Below are 20,248 nucleotides of genomic sequence, written 5' to 3'. Positions count from 1 at the left end.
TGTGAGCTTTCAGGAGAGCTCCCCAAACCCAATCTGGCAGAATATTTTAAAGGACAAAAGTTCTAGTTACCTCAGGGAAGCCTTTCAGTCAATAAAATAACAGAACTGGAACTGCTGGTTTTAAAAAAAATAATAAAATCCACATTTTAACAGGTTACGGGTACAAAGCAGTCAACACACAAACTCCAACCAGTCACAACAGTAAAGGACAGCTTTTCTTTTTTCCTTTTTTTTTTTTTTTTTTTTTTCTTGAAGGGGCAGGGGCATGGAAAAAATACAGCACACTAATGAAACAAAATGCAAAAAATACAAAAAAATAGAAAATAGAAAAAATGTATTTACAAGTGATACGTTACTATGATCAGAAAGCACAAAGACAATTGCTGCTATAATACATGCACTGGGTCAAGAAGGAACTACTAAAAACCTGCAAGGGAGCTGTTTGTAAAAAAAGAAAAGAAAAAAAAAAGAAAAAAAATAAAGAAAAAATACACCCCCCTTCCACCTCCCCCCTCAAACAAACAGGGCTGGGTTGGAACTTTTTTCTTCCCTAGTTTGCTACATTGATCAAAATCAAATATCCCCTAAAGTCCATGAGTACAATTGGTACAAATACTACACTTGTTTTTAAACTGCAGGTTCATTTGCAGGAGGTGGGGGAAAAAACAGCAGCTCATTGTAGATCCATATACAAGAAAGCCATAGTAAACTGCTCTACATGCTAAAAATTACAGCAAGCCCCTGTCTGCTACATAGCATGATCTTAGCAGGTTTTCCTTTTTATTTATTCATATATATATCTATATGTGTGTATATATATATGTATAAAAATTGTGCCCTTTTTCACTGCAACATGACATCTGGGTGGAAATGTAACTTGTTACAACAAATTTGTATATGTATACTGCAAGAAGTCACTCAATGTCTGTGGATTTAATAAGTAACCTCACACCACAGGAAATATTTAATAAATCAAAAAAACCCAATATTGTGACAGAACACCTTCTGTCTCAGTTCTTTTCAAAACCGAAGTCCAGCAGGAAACTGGTCCCAATGTCCACGAGGGGTTCTCTGAAGAAGCTTCAGTTTGCTTAACCGTTTTTTTCTTTTAGTGTTCACAAGTTTTTTGAACGACTTCAAGCCGTTTTCAGTTTCAAGTCTGTCTCTTCCTCTCTCACAAAGTTAATCATCTGGTACTAATCCATCCGAGTGAGGAAAAGAGGAAAGTGGCTGCAGTTGCACAAAGGGTCCCCAATTCCACATCTGCAGGGAGACACGGAGTCACACGGAGTCACACGGAGCTCCAGGACCTTAGCTTTTTTTTTTTTTTCTTTTTTTTTTTAATGTCTTTTCCTCCTTTTAATACAAAGTCCTTTCATACAAGTCCCATAACTGGTACCTTCCCCAGTACCAGCTTTAGGAGACGACAAAGCCACAAGTTAAAGTGAAAAGGACCAAGGCAGAAGTTCAGGTCACTTTCTATCTGTTCCATCATACTTCCAGGAAACGGGAGCTGCTGGACTTGGAGTGGAAAGGCTCAGACCACATGCGACGTAGATCGCCCTAGGCAGGAACACAGCACAAGGACCATTCCCTCAGAAACTTTACAGTCCATTTAGAATTCATATTTTAAAATGCATATATAATTGCAAGCATGTCTTAAAGTAAATCTATTCTTCATCTGTTTTGCAAATTACAATAAAGACAGTAAAAATAAAAATCCTTTCCCTGGCAGGCCAGGACGTCTGATTTTGGCAGCAGATCTACCTAAACTGGGTTTCTGATGGGAACGAAATATTTATGCAGGTGGAAAATTCTGCCCTTTCTTATGCTGGGCTCTGCAGAGTGCTTGATGTGTGTTTCAACAACAGCCCTGTAACAGGAAAGGTTACATTTTAAAATTTCAGTTCAGAACAGGTGACTGGAAAGAGGTAAACACAGATCTGCCTCTCCAATCTCTGTCTGACCTTTGTGCACGCATTCTTTCATGACCAGCTGAGCAGGGACAAATTCACTTATTTAATTAAACCAGCATTTAATACTTCAGAATTTATCTAGTTTATAATTACTGGTACTTTATGTACATAAATTATCTTCTATTTCAGGAACTCCTCTCTGAGCTACTCAGGCCTCCAAAATGAAGATGCACCCCGACAGCAGCGGTACCTTCGTTCTGGGCCAGGGCTGTTAAGGACACGCGTCGTCCTCACGAGAACTGCTGCCCAGTGCGAGAACACTGAACCCGCCTCCAGCTGACCCCCAGAGCTTCCTGCTGTGAGTGCATAATCCTGTCTTACCTTTAAATAGGCCATGGTGAGGAGCGGCAATAAAGTAAACGGTACCAAATAGAGTAGGGCAGGTTGGGCTGCCCGGTGAATACGAGAAGCTACTGTTGCAGTTAATAGACCTGTCAAAGAAACAAGGGACTATAAATATCTTTTGGTTGCATATGGATGTTCTAATAATTTCATCCACACGTGTGTCCCTTCCCCACCATTTTAACAGACGGTTACTGTGTGCTTTGCTTTCCCCAAATACATTTGAAACAAACAGTGAAAAATTATTCTATTTTCATATTAGGCTGGGTTGAGCCACTTGCTCCAGATTTGAATTTCAAAGACTAAGCTAAGTATAACTCAAACAAAATGCAACAAAAGGTGAAGGGGAGGAAGTTGAATGCACAACACTGAAGTGCTCCTCCTGTGCTGGTACCACTTGAGACTGTCAGTCTGAGGCCTCAAGCCTTGAGAAATGGGGGGCTGAGAGGAAGGATTGTGCACGCCAGGAATGATTTTCCTGGATACTTGCCCAAAGGGAATGCAGGGGGAAAGCTGGGGGGTAGGGTGGGAGGAGGAAGGTAGGAAATGATCTTTCCTGTTCATCCTCAGAAGGACTGCAGGAGGTCAGGACGTTCACACATGTCCTGACCTTGGGGAAAAATCTATTTTATGTTAGGTAGGAGAGAGATGACTACATCAAATCACAAACAGCATTCCAGTTGTGAGTACTTACAATTTTCTGTCTGTACTAAAATCTCACAGGATCATAAGCATTAACAGTAGAATACAAAAATGCAGGAATTATCTAAATGAATTATCTACTTGCACAGCAGGATCCATCTAGAAACTCCCTGATTTTCCCCATAACCCAGGTATGAGGTGTGACACCTTCTATGCTACTAAAGCAAAGGATAAAAAATTGCTAACAAAAATACACCGATAATCTCTTCCATCCTCTAAACAAAATGTAACAACAACAACCAAATCTTAAAAAGAAGACTGTGGAAGGGTTTTTCTCCCTAGACCATGCCAATGAAACCCAAAGACAGGAGGATTAAAAAAGAACATAACCAAGCACTCTCTCCAAGCCTCTTTACACTTGTTTTCATCATCTTTTAAACCTACTATGATAATCCCACTTCTGCTCACTGAGCAGCTATCCGTATTAAACTAATTACTCACCTACAAAATATCCAATAAGTGTGCAGTGAAAGTAGGAGACCTTCTGCATACGTCCAGAGATGTTCCCTGGTCCTGGAGCACCACAGGAATCGCTGTTGGCTTGCTTTTTGTAGTTATCGTAACGCAGGACAAAGCAGAGCAGCAGACCTGGCATCACAATATCTCCGATCCCCAGCATGGAGAAGTGGCTGCCTGTGGAACTAGAGAGCAACCGAAATTGGGTTCCTGCCCGAGATACAAGGTGACAAGCTCCAGACTCCTCCACTTTGGTTTCGAGCTTCATTTTGCACATTTCTTCTTTCTACCAACAAACTTTTATGTACTAGAAGCTAAGTGCTGGCTACTGAAGACTTTTTCCTCAGTGATTTCACCACCACTTCAGCTCAGTTTTAAACATTCCCATTTTGACAGTAACGACCTGTTGCTCCAAACCAGTTTATTTCTACCACTAGTGTTTAAGCTGCTTTTGCTCTTAACTCAGTGCAACATCCATCAACTCAGTATTTCAGTCTTCTTCTCTTCAATAGCTTCTAAGCATTGATGAAAAGCTGACCATTTTATCAAACTCTCTGATTAACACTGATAGACACTGCACCTTCATTCCCCTGTACACAGATCACCTCTAATACAAGGCAGTAAGTCAGTTTAGGGACTTCTCAGACCTCTGGCCTCATTCAGACAAAACAAGTAGACTGTAGTCTCACCAGATTCCCAGAAAAGAGCCAACTGTTAAGCAGATTAAGAACTAAAATTGCCTATTATCTTAAATCCAAGACCTTTTTAATGAAAACAAAGCCAAATTAAGTTACTGCAAAGCTGACAATTAACAATTTTGGTTTTACCATATTGTAAACTCCTAACCTCTGTAATTTCAGCATCCCAACATCTAAAGAAACAAGAATAGTGTGAACACGCCAACATAACCTACTGCATAACTGGTGACGCACTGGAGCTTACTGCCCAATCAGGCCTGCATACATCTGGTTCAAAACCTGAGACACCAAGGAGCCTCGGCCGTAGAGAGATGTGGAATAACCTCCCTCCAACACAGCACCTACCCAGTGAGCCCTCCTTGCTTAGGTCAGTTTCTAACTCCCTTCCTTGCACTGATGTTATAATAAACCTCAGGTCTTTGGCTTTTAAGCATTAGGTCAGAAATCCTACACAGTAGTCATTACACTGTAGAGCTCACACCTACGTCAGAAAGCATAGCCTGTTCTGAACAGGCCACCCTGCCACCTAATTAGGATCATTTCTGCAAGCTGTGAGTCAGCGAATGCAAAGTGTCCAAACCCCACTGCTCACTATATACATCGCTGTCATGAGGGGGGAGTGACTAAACAGGGAACTAAATTGATCTCTTCCAACAGAATTAGTGCTACTAAAAAGTATAGGGAAGGAAATTTTTTCTTATATAATATAATTAAAAAACTGCTGATTTTACCTTGGAAATACAAGTTTACCAGGCAGTGACAGACGGGGAACATCTCTACCCACATTTGGTCCCAGGTGAAGTTTCCGGGATAAAACGTCAAGGGGATTATCAGCTGGTTGTGTGGCCACTTTCACCATAACATTGCTGTTAAAGATATAGGCAGAAAAAAAGACCTAGGGAGCAAGGAAATAATCAGAAATTACAAACTGCAATTAGATAGCAATTCAAAGATGCATATGTTTTTGCTTTGCTTATTCAGTAAAAGAAAGGATATTGTCCAAATTTTCCATATACATATTAGCTTTTTTTTTTTTTTCAAGGTGAAATGTATTTCAAATATTCAGATGAAGTTTTTTACATTATCAATCCTCAAGAATAACTGGAATATACTTTCTGATATGGGGCCTACAATAAAGCTGGGGAGGGACTTTTTACAAGGGCATGTACTGATAGAACAAGGGGAAATGGCTTTAACCTGGAAGAGGGAAGGTTTAGACTAGATATTGGGAAGAAATTCTTTGGTGTGAGGGTGGTGAGACAGTGTCCCAGGTTGTCCAGAGAAGCTGTGGCTGCTCCTCCCTGGAAGTGTTGAAGGCCAGTTTGGATGAGGCTTTGAGCAACGTGGTCTAGTGGAAGGTGTCCCTGCTGCTGGCAGGGGGGTTGGAACTGGATGAGCTTTAAGGTCCCTTCCAACCCAAACCATTCCATGATTCCATATCAAGATATTGATCAATAGAGAGACAGAGATCCTTTTATCAAAGAGAGAGATCAAAGACTACGACAGGTAGGTTGTCCAGGACTACAAAAGCAGGTTATAATTGCTGAGAATACAAGGAAGCTTGAAAGCAGAGAAGAGGTAAGTAGGGTGCTCACTCACAAAGGGGATGATGCAACACTTGTTTCAAACAGGCTCTTACACTACAGCTCATCACACTGGGAAACTGACTGGCTGCCAGCAGGCACTTCCCTGAATCAACGCTTGGTGTAATGCAAAGGTAAAACAAAACCCTGTCACCGTTACAGAATACATTCTGTCAGGTTTCGTGTAAAAGTGCTGTAAGATTTTATGCCAACCTTACGGGCAGTAAATCAGTTTGCATTCCTGTTTTGTGGATTTCACTGCTAATCAGAAGTTGGCATGTGCAGACTGTGCAAGTGTGGATAAGGCTTTGTGTTTACTTGGAAATGCTTGTTCTGATCTTCAGCCAGGCTTTCAAAATTTGAGGTCAAATTTCTTTTTTTAAATAACATGCCAAACTTGAAATATTCTAATCATGTTTCTGCTTTTGTTGACTAATTAGTGAGGAAATCATTCTGTATCCTGCTGCAGACTTTAACGGCTCAGAACAGAGCAATGAAGCTGATCTTCTGGCTTTGCCAGATTTCATCAACTTCATACTAATACATTTCACATAAAAACGGCCCAAGGCCAATTATACAAATCCAAAGGATAAAAACAGTTTTAGCAAAACCAAACAAAACACTTACCCAAAAGACATCATAAATTAGTAACCCAGAGAGTAGCAAGCAGGAAACCTTCAGGCTCGGCAGCCGAACAAAGGCTATCATTGCAACACACAGGCCCATAGCCAGAGCTACAAAATGCAAGCACATAATTAGTTCATTAAAAATAGCAAAACAAAACAATCCAAGCCAGTACCTCCCCCCAAAAAACACCCCAGAGAAGCCTCCGTTTGCAGCTGTGCAGCACTGCATGCACTGGATGACTGGCTTCTGCTCCCAGACAGTGAAATCCTGCTAACCAGAGTTAAGAAAAGTCAGAATACATCAGTAACCAAGTGCCAACACGCCCCCATGGAAGCAGAAATGCCTCTTCAGGTACAACTGCCCGTTCCACTCAACCTCCACTCGCCACCAGAAAGAAATGTTTTCATGTCCTGTGTCTGAGACTCTCTCTCCCCTGTGAAACACTGACGACCCAGGTAAAAACAGAAGCAACAAGACAACTTTGAATTTTCTGTGCTCCAGACATAAACCTCTACTTTTACACTATTAGGAAGTTTTCTAGTAAATGTGTAAAATAAATAAAATCCTTGACTCTCAATTCAGAAATAGCACAGTTACATGACATGTCAGAACATGATATGACAAAAACCCACTCACACCAATCTTCTGCTTCAGCCAGGTTGTGTAAGACTGCCCGAGCACTAACTGTGGCATATTATCGTTTAGATGTACAGGGATTTCCCAATAACAAAAATCTAGGTGAAAGCCTACCTACCAATGGGGGAAAAACCTATGGGCAAGTCTTTTCCTAACCCCACTCCCAAGGGTGAGTTTTCAGCCAGATCAACAAGCTGAACATGCTGCAGCTCACATGTTAGTTCTGTTCCAAGGGGAATTTTGTCAGGGCAGAAAACTAAGATGTTACACTAAAAAGAAAAAACAAATCAACCAAACAACAAAACCCTCCCAGTCTTCACATTTGGGTGATTTCCTTCTTCTTTAAGCTTAGCCTTAGCTACCAAAGATACTCACCTGACAGTCACATATATTTCAACTGGTTATAAGCAAATCCCTAAAGAGATACTTAAAATAAAAAAATAACAAAAATAACTTAAAAAGCAAATCAACTTTCATCTATGATATCAGTATATTTTGAGGAATAATAGAGCACTGTTAAGACACTTCTAAACAAAATGCATTTGTCTAACATGACCCAGAATTTGTAAAAATTTATAATCCTATTTTGACCAACTGAAACTGCAGGGAAATCTGATTCATGACGTATGTGCCCACCAGCATGACAACTTGACTAGACCAAAACTTACAAGCTAACCTTCTGATCCCTCACGCTATAATTATGCAACTGCAAAGCTACCTTAGGCTTGCATTTCACCTGAAAGGTGTGGAGTTCTTCGGTCAGGACACAAAGGAAACATTTCCACACAGATTCAGGGGAGAAAAGTGCCACCAGACGCCTGCCAGTGTGGCTGCTTGCAGTGCCCAGGGGCTCCATCCCAGCAATGACTTTGCCAAACCCACCTTATCTTTTGAGACTTGACAAGTTTAGCACAACGCTAAGTGTCAGGGCTGCCAGTTTTAATGAAGTAATGGGATTACTCAGATAAAAATGTCCCCTAAATCATGCTGCATAACTGTAACTAGCTATAAAGCATCAGCAAATGATTGAGGTTTAAAGAATTCGACACAGCAAAGCAGTGAGAAAAAGAACTGCATTCAGTAATTCAATATAGCCCTCAGTTACAGACTTCCTCTGGCAGAAGAGCAAATACAAGGGAACAGTCTGTCTTAAATCAAAGAGGTTTTTCCAAAGCCAGTGTTAATAATAGCTCAAGCAAGCCTATATTTAGGAGAGGATTTCCAGGTTATAATTAACTAGAAGTGGAAATATTTTAACCAGCGTGAAGTTCTATCTATTGTTCGCACACTCTGCTTCCCTGTCACTGAAACGAACCCGGGCACACACACAAGATGCTCTAATCAAACTAAACAAATACTGGGTAGAAAAGGAGATGGAAAAAAGTCCTTCGCATGACAGGGAAATACACGTGCTATTAATTATGCAGTTTTGCAACTGCTTTAAGAAATACTGGTAAATTTTAAAAAAGAGAAGGGAAGCAAGAAAGCCTGAGAGCAAGTAAGAGTGATATAATATAGGCCAAGGTGCAGCCAGACCACCAAGAAGCTTCTCTAAATGGAGGCCAGCTTCCTTTTCCAATAATAAAGTCCAGAAATCACATGAGAGACAAAGTCATCCATACCTAAGCTCATGGGTGGTGTTGACAAACTATGTAAGGCAGATCTCCACTGAAATATACTCCAAATCACTTAAAAAACCAAAAGATAGAAAGAAAGAAGAAAAAAAGACTGTTAAATAACCACACAACAGGAGCTCTGGGTTGGAAGTGCTGGGCAGCGGATTGATGGAGCTGAGTAAGAAAGAACTGAGAGAGTTAACCTTCAATTCACAGAACAAATCTCCTTTGCAGTCCCTGCAAGCACACTCCTTACGGAATAAGGATAGTCTGAGGATTAACAATATTCTTGCACATGTGCTTAGTCTCTCTGGGTACAGCGTAGTTTTCACTTCACTGCACTACTGCGTCCAGAACAGATGAAACCACCGGTGGTGTGCTGTCTGGTTTATAAAGTGCTACCCAAGCTGGCAAGGCTTAAACTTCCCCACAGGCCACCAGCTGACCTTTGAAAGAAACAGGGAGTGAAGTTCTGATCTAACCATGTTCCTATAAAACTCAAAGTGTATTTTAAAGAGTGAGAATAAGAACACTTGTCATGAAGTATCTTCTGCCCCACGGCCGCAGCAGTTCCCGGGGCAGGGGCAACTGCTCAGTTCACTGTTGCTATGGATAGGTGCTGTGTGCACCTCCAGCTCCCATCACACGTCTCCAGCTATGTCCGCTATTTGGGAAAGCTTTTAACCAGGCTTTACCAAGGGACAGGGATCATCCTTGATGATTCTGTCATCAAACAACCCGCTCTGAAAAACAGGCATGGCAAGAGCTATAAATGTCCATCATCACATGCCAGAACAACCCCCTGGAGACAGTGTTGGCTCGTTCTACCTTGTAAAACGGCTTCAGAAATGGTTCAACCAACTCCTGAGCAGATGGGGGAATTGTAGTATTTGAGCAATGAAGACTGTTCTGGCAGAAACTGCCACACTTCAATTTTGTAAGGGCTGGAAATTACCACAAACTATTTCTTCTCCTTTTGACTCAGTTCTAAAGTAGAAATAGTCTCACAAAGAGAGAATCAACCGCACCACAACAAACCATGCTCAGAAGAATCGAGGTGTACTGTTCAGAAGAAAGGCCTGACCCTCTCCCCCCTCCCGCCGCCGGCCCAGGCAATGTGAACCACGCTCACATCTGTTTCATTTTCTGCCGACAGCGAAACAGAAGATCATCGCCGCGCCAGCGGGGAGGAGGAGCCAGATCACAGCACACCCCGCAGCTGGCAGGCACTGCCTTCAACACCAGCCAGTGCTCCACTTGCATATATTACCGAGCGGTACTTACTGCCCACGCTTCCCTCCAAACAAGATTAACTGGGGTCTCAAATATTCAGTTACAGAGAAGCAAAGGGTAAAGGCAGAGGCAACGTGACCCCACGTGCAGCAGTGTAGTACGAGGAGTTAAACTGCAGAATCTGTTTCCCTGACAAAGGCCAGTAAGTGCTGTTCCCTGTTCACTGTCACTGTCAAACGTGATTTAACTGGATTTGTACAAACGACAGCAGGCTTACCTATACAGTACAAGCTCCCTTAATATAAGCTCCATAAAATACTCCAAAGCTAGGCAGTATCAACACAATTCAGTAAATCATAAACAACCACCGAGAGAAATAAAACCCAGAAACCACTCTGCACCAGCAACTCAGTACTCTGCAGAATAATTACCTCAAAGCCCACTATTTCAGACTGAAGCATTCACAAAAGTAGCTATTTTTAAGTAAATGCTTCTGTCGATATCTCAGTGTAAACAGGTCTTTTCAGATTTTGCCAAAATCCACACTTGACACTCCATTTAGCTTTGTAGCTCCTGCAGATCAAAAATCACCCTCGATTTCATGGCATATTGTGCTGAACACAAACCAAACATGATTGCATTTTTTCATTTAGTATCTGGGTACTTCACAAGATATTCTCTAACATACAACGGGGGACTTTTAAAGCAGCAAAAATTAGGAATGAAACATAACAGCTACATACAAAAGAAATAGTCAAGGTGCCCTGCGAGGTCTCAGTGCTAAGGACTCTCTGCTGCTGCTATCTCATTTAGGGGGAGCTGGAAAGCTGACAGGATGTATGTTTTCTATTGCAACAAACAATTTCAGGGGCAGGCAATGCTGTCCCAGCTATTCTTCCTCAAAGAAATAACAACCTCAGGGTGCCATTTCATGAGATGTCCTAAGCCAATTCAGCTGCCTGACACTACTGAGAAGTGAAGGTCCTGCTCCTGGCCACCTCTTCATCCCTTTGCTATTGTATCCGCTCCATCCTCTCAGGTCCCATCATGCTGCCACTTACCTTTTGCCAAATTTAGCACATACCTGACTGCACAATAATCTAATTCAACTCACTGCAGCAGCAGGAAAATAGCCTGACAAAAAAATAGTATGCTGCCATTCTAGTAAGCTGAATCAGTTTACCATGTGATTAAATGAGTGCCAGAGCAAGCACAAGAGATTTGGAAGGCAGGAGAGGAGAAGGAAAGCTCCTTTTCGGAACAGTAAGCTGTGAATTCAGTTCAACCAGCATGAAAACAAACAAAAAACAAAATCACACCTTCAAGCCAACTGTACGCCAGCCAACTTCACCCATCTCACCATCCTAATTGGCAAGCATCAAAGAGATCAAAGACAACCAGCTACTGTGAACCGTCTCACAACAAATTATTTGATCATTTGAACCAAAAAACAAGATGCAGGGCAAAAATCAACCAGATTGTTAAGAGCAAGTTATGATTCATAAACAAGCATTGTCTCCAGACATCTTTAACTAAAACTGGTGATTCACACCACACCACACAGGTGCAGAATATCTTTCATGAATGTTCTGACATCTCCTTGGAAGCTTTTACAAACCAGAAAAACAGGCGTCCCAAACATCACCCTGGCATGTTCCTGACAGCAGTTGTTTTCCAGGAGTCTGCCACACAATATTACAAGTCAGCACGCCATTAATATTAGCAAACTTCATCAATCGTCACCAGGTGACTGGATGTGTCGGAACAGGCACAAAACAGTAGTAAAATCCCTTAATTCACATACTCACCATCCATAAGGAGCCAGTGGCCAGTTAGGACCCAGATAAGGACAAGCATCACAGACAGAGAAAACGAGAGCAACTCGGCAGCAGTGAAACGCCCGCAGCAGCCAAACGAAATCCTAGGAACAACATATAAACATTAGCTAGAAGATTTCATGTTTCCATTTAAAGAACAGAAAATGGATGCTGTTGGAACAAGGCTCAACTGCTGATGAAAGATGCCAAGAACAACTGAAGGGAAGTTCCTTTGCCACAAATAGGTACCAAAACAGCAACAAAATAAAACCTTTCCTCACATTCAAGTAATGTGTGTAAAGCCTGAACTACAGAGATGGAAAAAACCCTGTAAATCCTGGCACCTCTCTTGAAATTTTGAACATGAATGTTATTTCCTAGTACCATCTAAGATAGCACTTTTTGCAACATGAACCCCAGTCACAAGGTAAAAAAAAAATAAAATATTAATTTCAAAACATGACATTAACAACTGTAATTTTCACTACTGCAACTACAGTCTCTGAAAGAGCCAGCATTAAAATCCATAGTCCAACATTAACAAACATTAAAATCCAATACCAAATCCCAGACTCTGAAATCTCAGCCAAAATAAGCCAAACTTCTTAAAAACCACTGTTGGGAAATCTTATCCCGTGCAATGGTACCACATTTCCCAGGCTGGCAAGCCTGCGTGGCTTGCAGAAATGGTGCTTCCTAGTTTCAAAGTGGAAACATGGTGTTGGCACAAAAAAATACGTACAAACATCAGCCCTGAAGCCCTAAGGTTAATGCTGGTAACCAAAGACTCTGTTAAAGAATTCTCATTAAAAGAAATAAACACAACATACAGGAGGAGGAGCAAAAGATTTCTCAAGTCCTTACTTGTTTTGAGGTGAACAAGGCCGTGTTAAGTACTGGCACATCGGGAGCAGAAGGAAAGCAAAAGCTATTGTTGCAAGGACTAGAAAAAGAAGAAAAGGTAATATCAGTACACTCAGACCTAATTTCTACAGTAGCAAACAAGCTTCTCCAGTTCAAAAAAGCTCTTGCAGCCATGTCCTATTATCATACGCTGCAGCATTATTAAAGCAAGAGCAGCTAAAGGCTCCAAGGTTTTCTGCAGAACTTCTATTGTCAGTACGCTTTCAAACTTCAATCAAAGTAAAACCTCTCAAAGAAACACAACACCCCATCTACAAACTTTTTTTTTAAAAGTCTTAAAGCTATTAATGATCATGTCAGCAAGAAAAAACAGTTTTCAAATATTCTGAAAGTCAAAAAAATGAAAGAACTTACTACAAACTGATTGCGAGATTCTTTTAAAATTCTTCAACATCTGACACAGACTAAGTCAGCATAATAAAGTGTTTTTTTCCACTTTTTAACTCACAATAATTTTTTCCCCCCATCTCACTCAAAACCCTTTATTCATTACTGAAACACAGTACAATTTAAAGTAAGTTATACCCAGTAGCTGGCAATATAAATCTTTTAAAATAAAAAAGTGCTTTAAGTTTTTGAAAACAGGACGATAAAAATACATAAATATCCAAATAGAACATTTCCATAAACATTTTTTAAGAAGCATACTTATCCCACCCACACACTTGTAAAAATGTTCAGTAACTGCTGGTATTTATAACCATTTTTCCTTCCAGTTTTTTAAAAAATAATAGCACTGAATTTGCACTAAAGACTGTTTAAAAGGCTGCAGAGTGAGGCCGTGGAGCCACATTCATGTCAGCAGCATGCATCCAAAACTGCTGTAGCGAGAACAGAATGAAATTAAAATGGAAGAGTCACTCGACATTTTCTGCATGCTGCAAATCAAATCTTGCTGGTTTTTAAAAGGGCTTTTTTTTTCCTCTTCTCAAATGAAGATGATGGGAAGGAATCAAACATTCTCTTTAGTACACAGCTTAAGCCAACTGGAGAAAATAAATGGGTTTGGTCAGACCACAACTTTCCACCCCTCAATTCTGCCCCTTCTGCTGGGAGGAAGATTTAAAAAAAATAAAAAAAAAATCATAATAAAAAATAAATAAAAAGCATCTGTACGTAGAGAAAGAATGAAATGGGCAGCTCTGCACACGTTGAACTAGGAACCTTTTCAGAGGTGCTTGGCAAAGAACACAGCACAGCAAAACCTGTGCCTCTGTTGCCCCAAGTCCTGCAGGCCTTGCTGCCTGCCCTGCTCCCTGCGCCACCTCCACCACAGCGGGACTGACCCTTCCTCACCCCAAACTGACCCTCTGCCCCTGGAATCTCTCCTTCCCCGTCCTCCCCTCCAGCTCTCCTCAGCAGGGAACCCTGTGCCTCCTGTCCTGGTATCCCCAGCCACTGCCACCCCAAAGCTGGGCTCATTCAGAGGCTGTAAGAATTAAACTGCAATGACACAGAGCCCACGAGCACCCACTCTCCATCTCGTTCCTGACTGTCCAGGCTTCCAGCCATGTTCTCTCTTCCCTCCAGTCTCAATACCTATTATTCAATTGGCAATCCCTTGGCTTAACTCCTGTCTGCAGGCAACGTGCCAACTCTTCAGCTCTGCCCTCTGCTTAGCAGCAGGTCCTGGCCTTGGGCTGTTTGCTGAACCTGCCCTTGCTCTGACTCTTCCCTGAATGGCAAATCTTTGGGGAAGAGTTCAGAGGGGTTTAAGAAACCAGACATCAGCTGTAATTTAGAAATCCCCCCATATCAGCCTCTAAAAACCTACAAAAAGAGAATGTAAAATAGCTCTGGGTGAGCTCAGGGGACAGAGGGCCCATGTCCCACAGCTCCCAAGTTCCCAAGTCCAGCAGGGTGCACGTCCTGCTGTACAGCCTCTAAGGAAGCTTCACATTTTAGAGTTTCTGGGGCCAAAGTCCCCTCTGCTTAATGACACCCTCTAATGCAAGACCAAGGAAAAGCACAAAAGCATAATAAAACCAGGCTCAAGAATAAAGATACCCAAGTGCACCGATTCAAACAGACTCAATCCTCTTACACCTGCAATAAATCCCAAGCAACACAATATCAAGTAATTACACACCACAAATGTTACAAATAAAGTTACAAATGTCAAGGTCATTCTGGAAATAAATGGACCAGTAAGCATAACAATTTGTCCTTCGTCATAAACCTTCCCTTATAACATCTTATACATATGTGTGTATATATACTCTCCTAATTCCTAGCATATAGTAGGATTTATCTGAAGTAATAACTTATTTTTAATAGGAAAGAACATATGTGTCATAGTTCAAAGTTATAAAAGCAGCATTAAACAGACCTCTACAGGACTGTCTCTCCAGAAGTGGAGGTAGGAGTCTCAAGACTCAAGTCAAGAGCAGAGATTTAGATGTCACCCATCAACATCAGCCCTGTTTAAGAGGCTGGAGAGGATGCATAGCTCAGGAGTTAATCATGAGGGAAAGACCTGCACTGCATATACACACAGTACGAGAGGATAAGAGGCATTGAGGGGTTTAAAAATCTTCACAGACTCAGTATGTGGAGTGAGGAGTACAATTTTTAAAAAAAGGAGATGCATATTTGGAGCAGTAGGAAGAATCTTGCTACCCTGAACAGCAGCTGGTCTCTTGAAGAACTGCAGAAAAATCAAAAGGCCAACATTTTCCAAAAATCAAAACCCTGATTTGACAAAACATAAATAATAATAAACAGGATCACAGAACTTGCAATTTATTCATGGACAACAGTTTCATCTTTGTTCTAAATTCAAGCAGTGCAGAAGAAAAACACTCAAAATGCAAGTGAGACCAGAAATACCCTTGAAACAAAGAAAAACTGCATAAAAGCAAAAACCAAAGTTAAATTGGGGAAAGAAGTCTCTGGCTAGGATCTCCAGAGTTACGCTACGATCCTATGAATACCTGAATTATGAAATACCACGTACAGATCTGAGCAGTGATTTATAAACAATTGAACTTTACGTAAAATAACACATCCAGCATCTTCCAAAACTCTGGCATATAGTTCAGCAGGTTTAGCAAATCTCTAAGTGGAAAATACTTCTCATGTAATACTCATCACTTTATTAATAGCTACAGAGACATGAAAATACAACTGTGAAACCTGATGAGGTTTTTTTTAAATGTACTGTGACATGTATTATAATTCTTATCAACAATATTTAGTTATATCAATGCTTTCTGTTCTATTCCAATTCTTATAAAGAGAATAAAACTTAAGTCACCTGCTGTGCATATTGTAAAGACAACTTGAACTGAATCAAAGAAGAAGAACATAACTAGGAGGGACACAGACGCTCCGATCGGCAGGAACAACGCCTGGGTGGAATCAATGGTTTGAATACCTGCAGAAGAAAGGAAATGATATTTAACTTGGGCTATTTCTTACCACTCACACACTGACAGCCTGTCCTGGCCAACACAACTGAGGACTCTGACAACACATTCCATTTCAATGCTGGTGCAACAGATGCTCACTCGGAGATCCTCTTGCACTATCATAACCAAGCAGAGCAGTCAGTGTGAAAACCCTCGAGTTAAACTGCACGAGCGCAGTGGCTGGGTCTGTACAGCAAGAGCCCTGCTTTGCAGAATCCCAGAACTGAAAGGTGAAAGAAAATGTATGATTTTTTCTTGTGCCACCGATAGAATGAATAACAAGGTAAAAAACCCAAAACTATTTATGGATTAGGAATCATACAGCAATTACATATTTGCTTCATTTTACACTGAGCAACATAAAGGTATTGAACAGAACATACAAAAGTTTTATTTAACTGCTCAGCACGAGGTAAAGGGCCTGAGCACAGCAGAGCTGCAGCAGAGTGCCACAGCTTCAAATTCCACTTGGGCGAAGGCCACCATGCACTTGAATTGTATCACATGTATTGATGGTATCACAATCAAACTGTACCTGACTGCAATCAACAGATACCATCAAGCCTAACAATAAAGGGTAGTTTTCAAAAACCACCCAAGTCATTTACCTGTTTGTGAAACTACCAACTCAGTTCAGCATGCACTATAATCACCTTTTATGCTGAAAACCAACAAAAATTCATGCTCACATTGCTGGAAGCCATTTTAAACAGTGCAGATACTGAAGTATTCTATTCTGATTATTTCCCCCACCTCAACCATGCAGTGTGACTACTAGGGATATTAACAATGGCACAGGACATGTTTTACTCTACTGTACCATGAGCTTTTAGAATTGCTAACAAAATTGGAAAGATCAGGCTTTGAAAAGTCCATCTATCCCCACAAATTCCAATACTTAACTGGTCTCTGTAGCTATATTTACAGCTGATCATGAGTAAGGAGGAAAAGAAGCAGTAAGTAGTAACCCAATTCAAAACAGAAGACATACTCGTAGAGCATTAAAATAACAGGTAACATTTGAAGTAGTCACTTGATAAGCAGTATACTAGTGAAAAATTACTACAAGACTCAGACCTAGATGAGATCTAAAACCAGCTTAACATCACTGTGTTACCCCCGAATAATTAAACACTACTGTATGAAGCAGGGTTTTATCAGTCCCGGGATTTTAAGGATAAGCTTTTAGGTTATCAAGTAGAATATCTGTGCATATGTACATACACTTGTATACACAGACATACACATGCAAGTATATCAACCTGCACAGTGTGTGTGTGTGTGTGTGTGTGTGTGTGAATGTGTCTATTTTATTTTTTTCTGTGGAAGAGTGGCAAATTGTCTAAATAACACTTTACCTACACAACTCATAGTTACCAATGTATCCGAGTATGTCGAAAAACCTCAAACGCACAACTTGTAGATACAACTTAGTAAGATACAACTTAGTGTCTGTCACAAGTATTTAACCATTTTCATAAAAAAGCTACACAATGAGCATGGAAACCATGACACTTGCACTGCACGGCCATTTAGTAGTTCAGGTCATGGATCTCATTCTTAGACATAAATAGCACAATAAATTTTAAAAATAAAAAGCAGAAGAACTCAGTCACTTGAGATTTCTATGTTACTGAGGTCTGGTACAAAAGGGAAAGGTACAATATAGATAGTTCAGGGATGAGAGTGTGAAGAACAGGAATTCCTGTGTTCTAATCTGTGATTCAGACCTAGTTCCTCCTGCTTTCAGAAAAAGCATTAATTCACACACCTTTCAACTTCCCCAAGGAAAAGACAAACAAAACAAAAACCCAGAAATGACATACTACAAACCACCTTGGCATACAGGAATTAGTGTCTGCAGTGCTAAATGTCAAAGTTCTTCATTTAATTTCTCATCATTTTGACAGCTAATCTCCTTAATGTGCTTATTCCCCAGCCCCAGACTCTCTTCTCTTACTACCAAGATGCCAAAACACTCAACTGTTCATGGCTGAATCACCAAGCACAGCAACCTCTTTGCTCTGTGGTGTCAACAGAAGCAGTGCTCTGACAACTATGTAAATGCCAAGAGCCTATATATTACAAAAAAAGAAAAAAAAAAAAAGAGGAAAAAAAAAAAGCAAAAGACACATAAAACATAATATATGCTATTTATTTTATAATTTTAAAGCTATATTTCTTACTTTAAACAAAACAACCTTAGCATTCAGGGTTTCATGCACAGGGCTGCTCACATCTCTCACTCCTGCCTTCCGCTGGCTGAAGCTATTAATTCTAGAGCCTTTTCTCAGAATATGGCCATATAAATTGCTGTCAGTTAAACTTAGGTGTGAATTTACAGCACATTGTGTGCAGCACATTCCACTCTAACCATTCACATACATTTTTTTACCTGCAAAACAGTGCACCTCAGATGGCCAAGCTGCCTGAAACCTATTTATAGATTACAGCGGGGACAATCACCACGTAGGAGCTGACATGTTAATCCCCACTCTGAATACATTGTGTGTAGACAAATATTTTGTTGTCCATTATAAACGAGTTGCCCAAAGCCATGTGAACACCATACTTCAGTTTCTCCATTGATAAAATTAAATCATCCTTATGGACTTGTTAGCATACCATGAGATGTCTCACTGCTTACGGCCTGGCTAATATGTCATAGTGATGAACTCCAGACAAAAGATATTACATTCCCTTCTCATAACTGAGTGGTGGTTTTTAAAAGTAAAGCCGTTTCCATTTCCAGTAGAACCTGACAAATTGTGCAGCATGCAATTTTTATGTGTTATGGAAATGTTACGTTGATGTTTTAAATTTTGACAGATGAAGCGAAAGATGCAGCACACTGAAGGGAGGAAAGAAAGATAAGGAGTAAAGCTAACCCTTACTGTTATTGGTGCTGTTGCCATTAAAGGACCCAGCTGTGCTGCTGTTGTCTTTCTCTTTGTCTTGATTCTCAAAGTCCATGTTAAGAGACCTGCAGGAAACAAAGCAAACTTAACAGGCAAGTTTCAAACTCCTATTGAGGTCCATCAGCTATGGTCTCATCACCATTCTGGTACAGCACCCTCTCCCTGAAAAAGCCCTTTAATCCTGGTTATTAGAAAAAAAACACTATACATACTGGAAATTAAAAAAAAAAAATGGTTACAGTTAGAGATGAGGCACCAAATCACACAGGTTCTAATAGTGAGACTAGTCACACGGTGTCTGAACTGGGAAGTGTAGAACATGATGAAAATGCAATAAATGTTTCAATTCTCTGATGAATTTGAACTCTTTCCAAGTTCTCATTTTGATCCTTTTTATTCAAATTTAACTATCAGGTTTCATTTTTAAAACAATGTTACTTCCTTGCTCTAAATCTTGTTATGAATGATGGCCAAAAACTAGCTTATAAGTAATTGTCTGCTGAATGTAAGGCCTTACTTCATTGAAAAAGTTTCAGCAACGCCTAGAAAGTAACCAGGTATCTAATTTACATACACACAGAACAGATGATTAGAGGAAGCTCTGAATAAATAGTACAGATTGATAAAACTTTTCATCCACAGGAGCTGACAACATTCCCCCATGTACCCAGCTCAGCTGTCATTGATTCACCTTTCCACTGTGACATACATACTTTTTACAAGTTCCAAAATAAGAGAGTTTTCTACCCCTTTTGCCACAGTTCTTCACTTTCATGCAATTTCTCAATTCTATTCTAACAAATTTTGGCATAGCTTTCTGAAATGGGGGAATTTCACTTTTTGGACAGCAAGAATTTCTATCATTAAATTCTACATTGTTTTTAATTAAAAAATGAGCATTCAAGATTACCATGATAGTTTCTCATTTTGATAACATGCATGTTATCCATTATTTAGCTGCATATTTATTTATTCAAATAAGCTATCGAGAACCTGTACAGCTCCTGTCTTAAGTCTGCAGCAGCATCCAAGTATTTCAATAAAACTTCCAGGTCAACAGGCATTAAACTCCTTTCAAGTTTAGCTGTGAGTAGTTGTGCTATGCACAGTAAAAAAATAAAATTAAAAAAAAAATCTATTGATTTATCAGACATATAAAAAATACACCACAGTCTTCTATCCAATTCTATAGGGATCAAAGTTATTTTATTTTCATGTATAGGTTACCTACTGCAATGCACAGGTGAGCAATTTTGTGCTGCAGTCATACAACCTGAAATCAAGCACATACAGGTCTGTAATATCAAGAC

At 40.3% G+C, this 20,248-nt stretch overlaps 1 protein-coding gene across 1 annotated transcript in view; it reads right to left on the bottom strand.

The window, feature by feature from the left end:
• Positions 1-1,183: 1,183 nt before the first annotated feature.
• The window catches only part of SPPL3 (signal peptide peptidase like 3), a 23,599-nt gene continuing 4,534 nt past the window's right edge, over positions 1,184-20,248 (bottom strand). The window contains exons 2-10 of the mRNA XM_010177226.2: positions 18,915-19,003; positions 15,867-15,986; positions 12,551-12,629; positions 11,678-11,790; positions 6,385-6,491; positions 4,906-5,069; positions 3,462-3,661; positions 2,298-2,407; positions 1,184-1,563 (exon numbers count right to left, since the gene is read on the bottom strand). Of these exons, the coding sequence (XP_010175528.2) occupies positions 1,492-1,563; positions 2,298-2,407; positions 3,462-3,661; positions 4,906-5,069; positions 6,385-6,491; positions 11,678-11,790; positions 12,551-12,629; positions 15,867-15,986; positions 18,915-18,993 (1,044 nt within the window). The 5' untranslated portion in view covers positions 18,994-19,003 and the 3' untranslated portion in view covers positions 1,184-1,491. The remainder of the gene's footprint in view (positions 1,564-2,297; positions 2,408-3,461; positions 3,662-4,905; positions 5,070-6,384; positions 6,492-11,677; positions 11,791-12,550; positions 12,630-15,866; positions 15,987-18,914; positions 19,004-20,248) is intronic.

Source organism: Antrostomus carolinensis, unplaced genomic scaffold, assembly GCF_000700745.2.
Source record: "Antrostomus carolinensis isolate BGI_N321 unplaced genomic scaffold, ASM70074v2 scaffold22240, whole genome shotgun sequence".
Lineage (NCBI taxonomy): Eukaryota > Metazoa > Chordata > Aves > Caprimulgiformes > Caprimulgidae > Antrostomus > Antrostomus carolinensis.
This window is presented reverse-complemented; position numbering and strand designations above follow the sequence as displayed.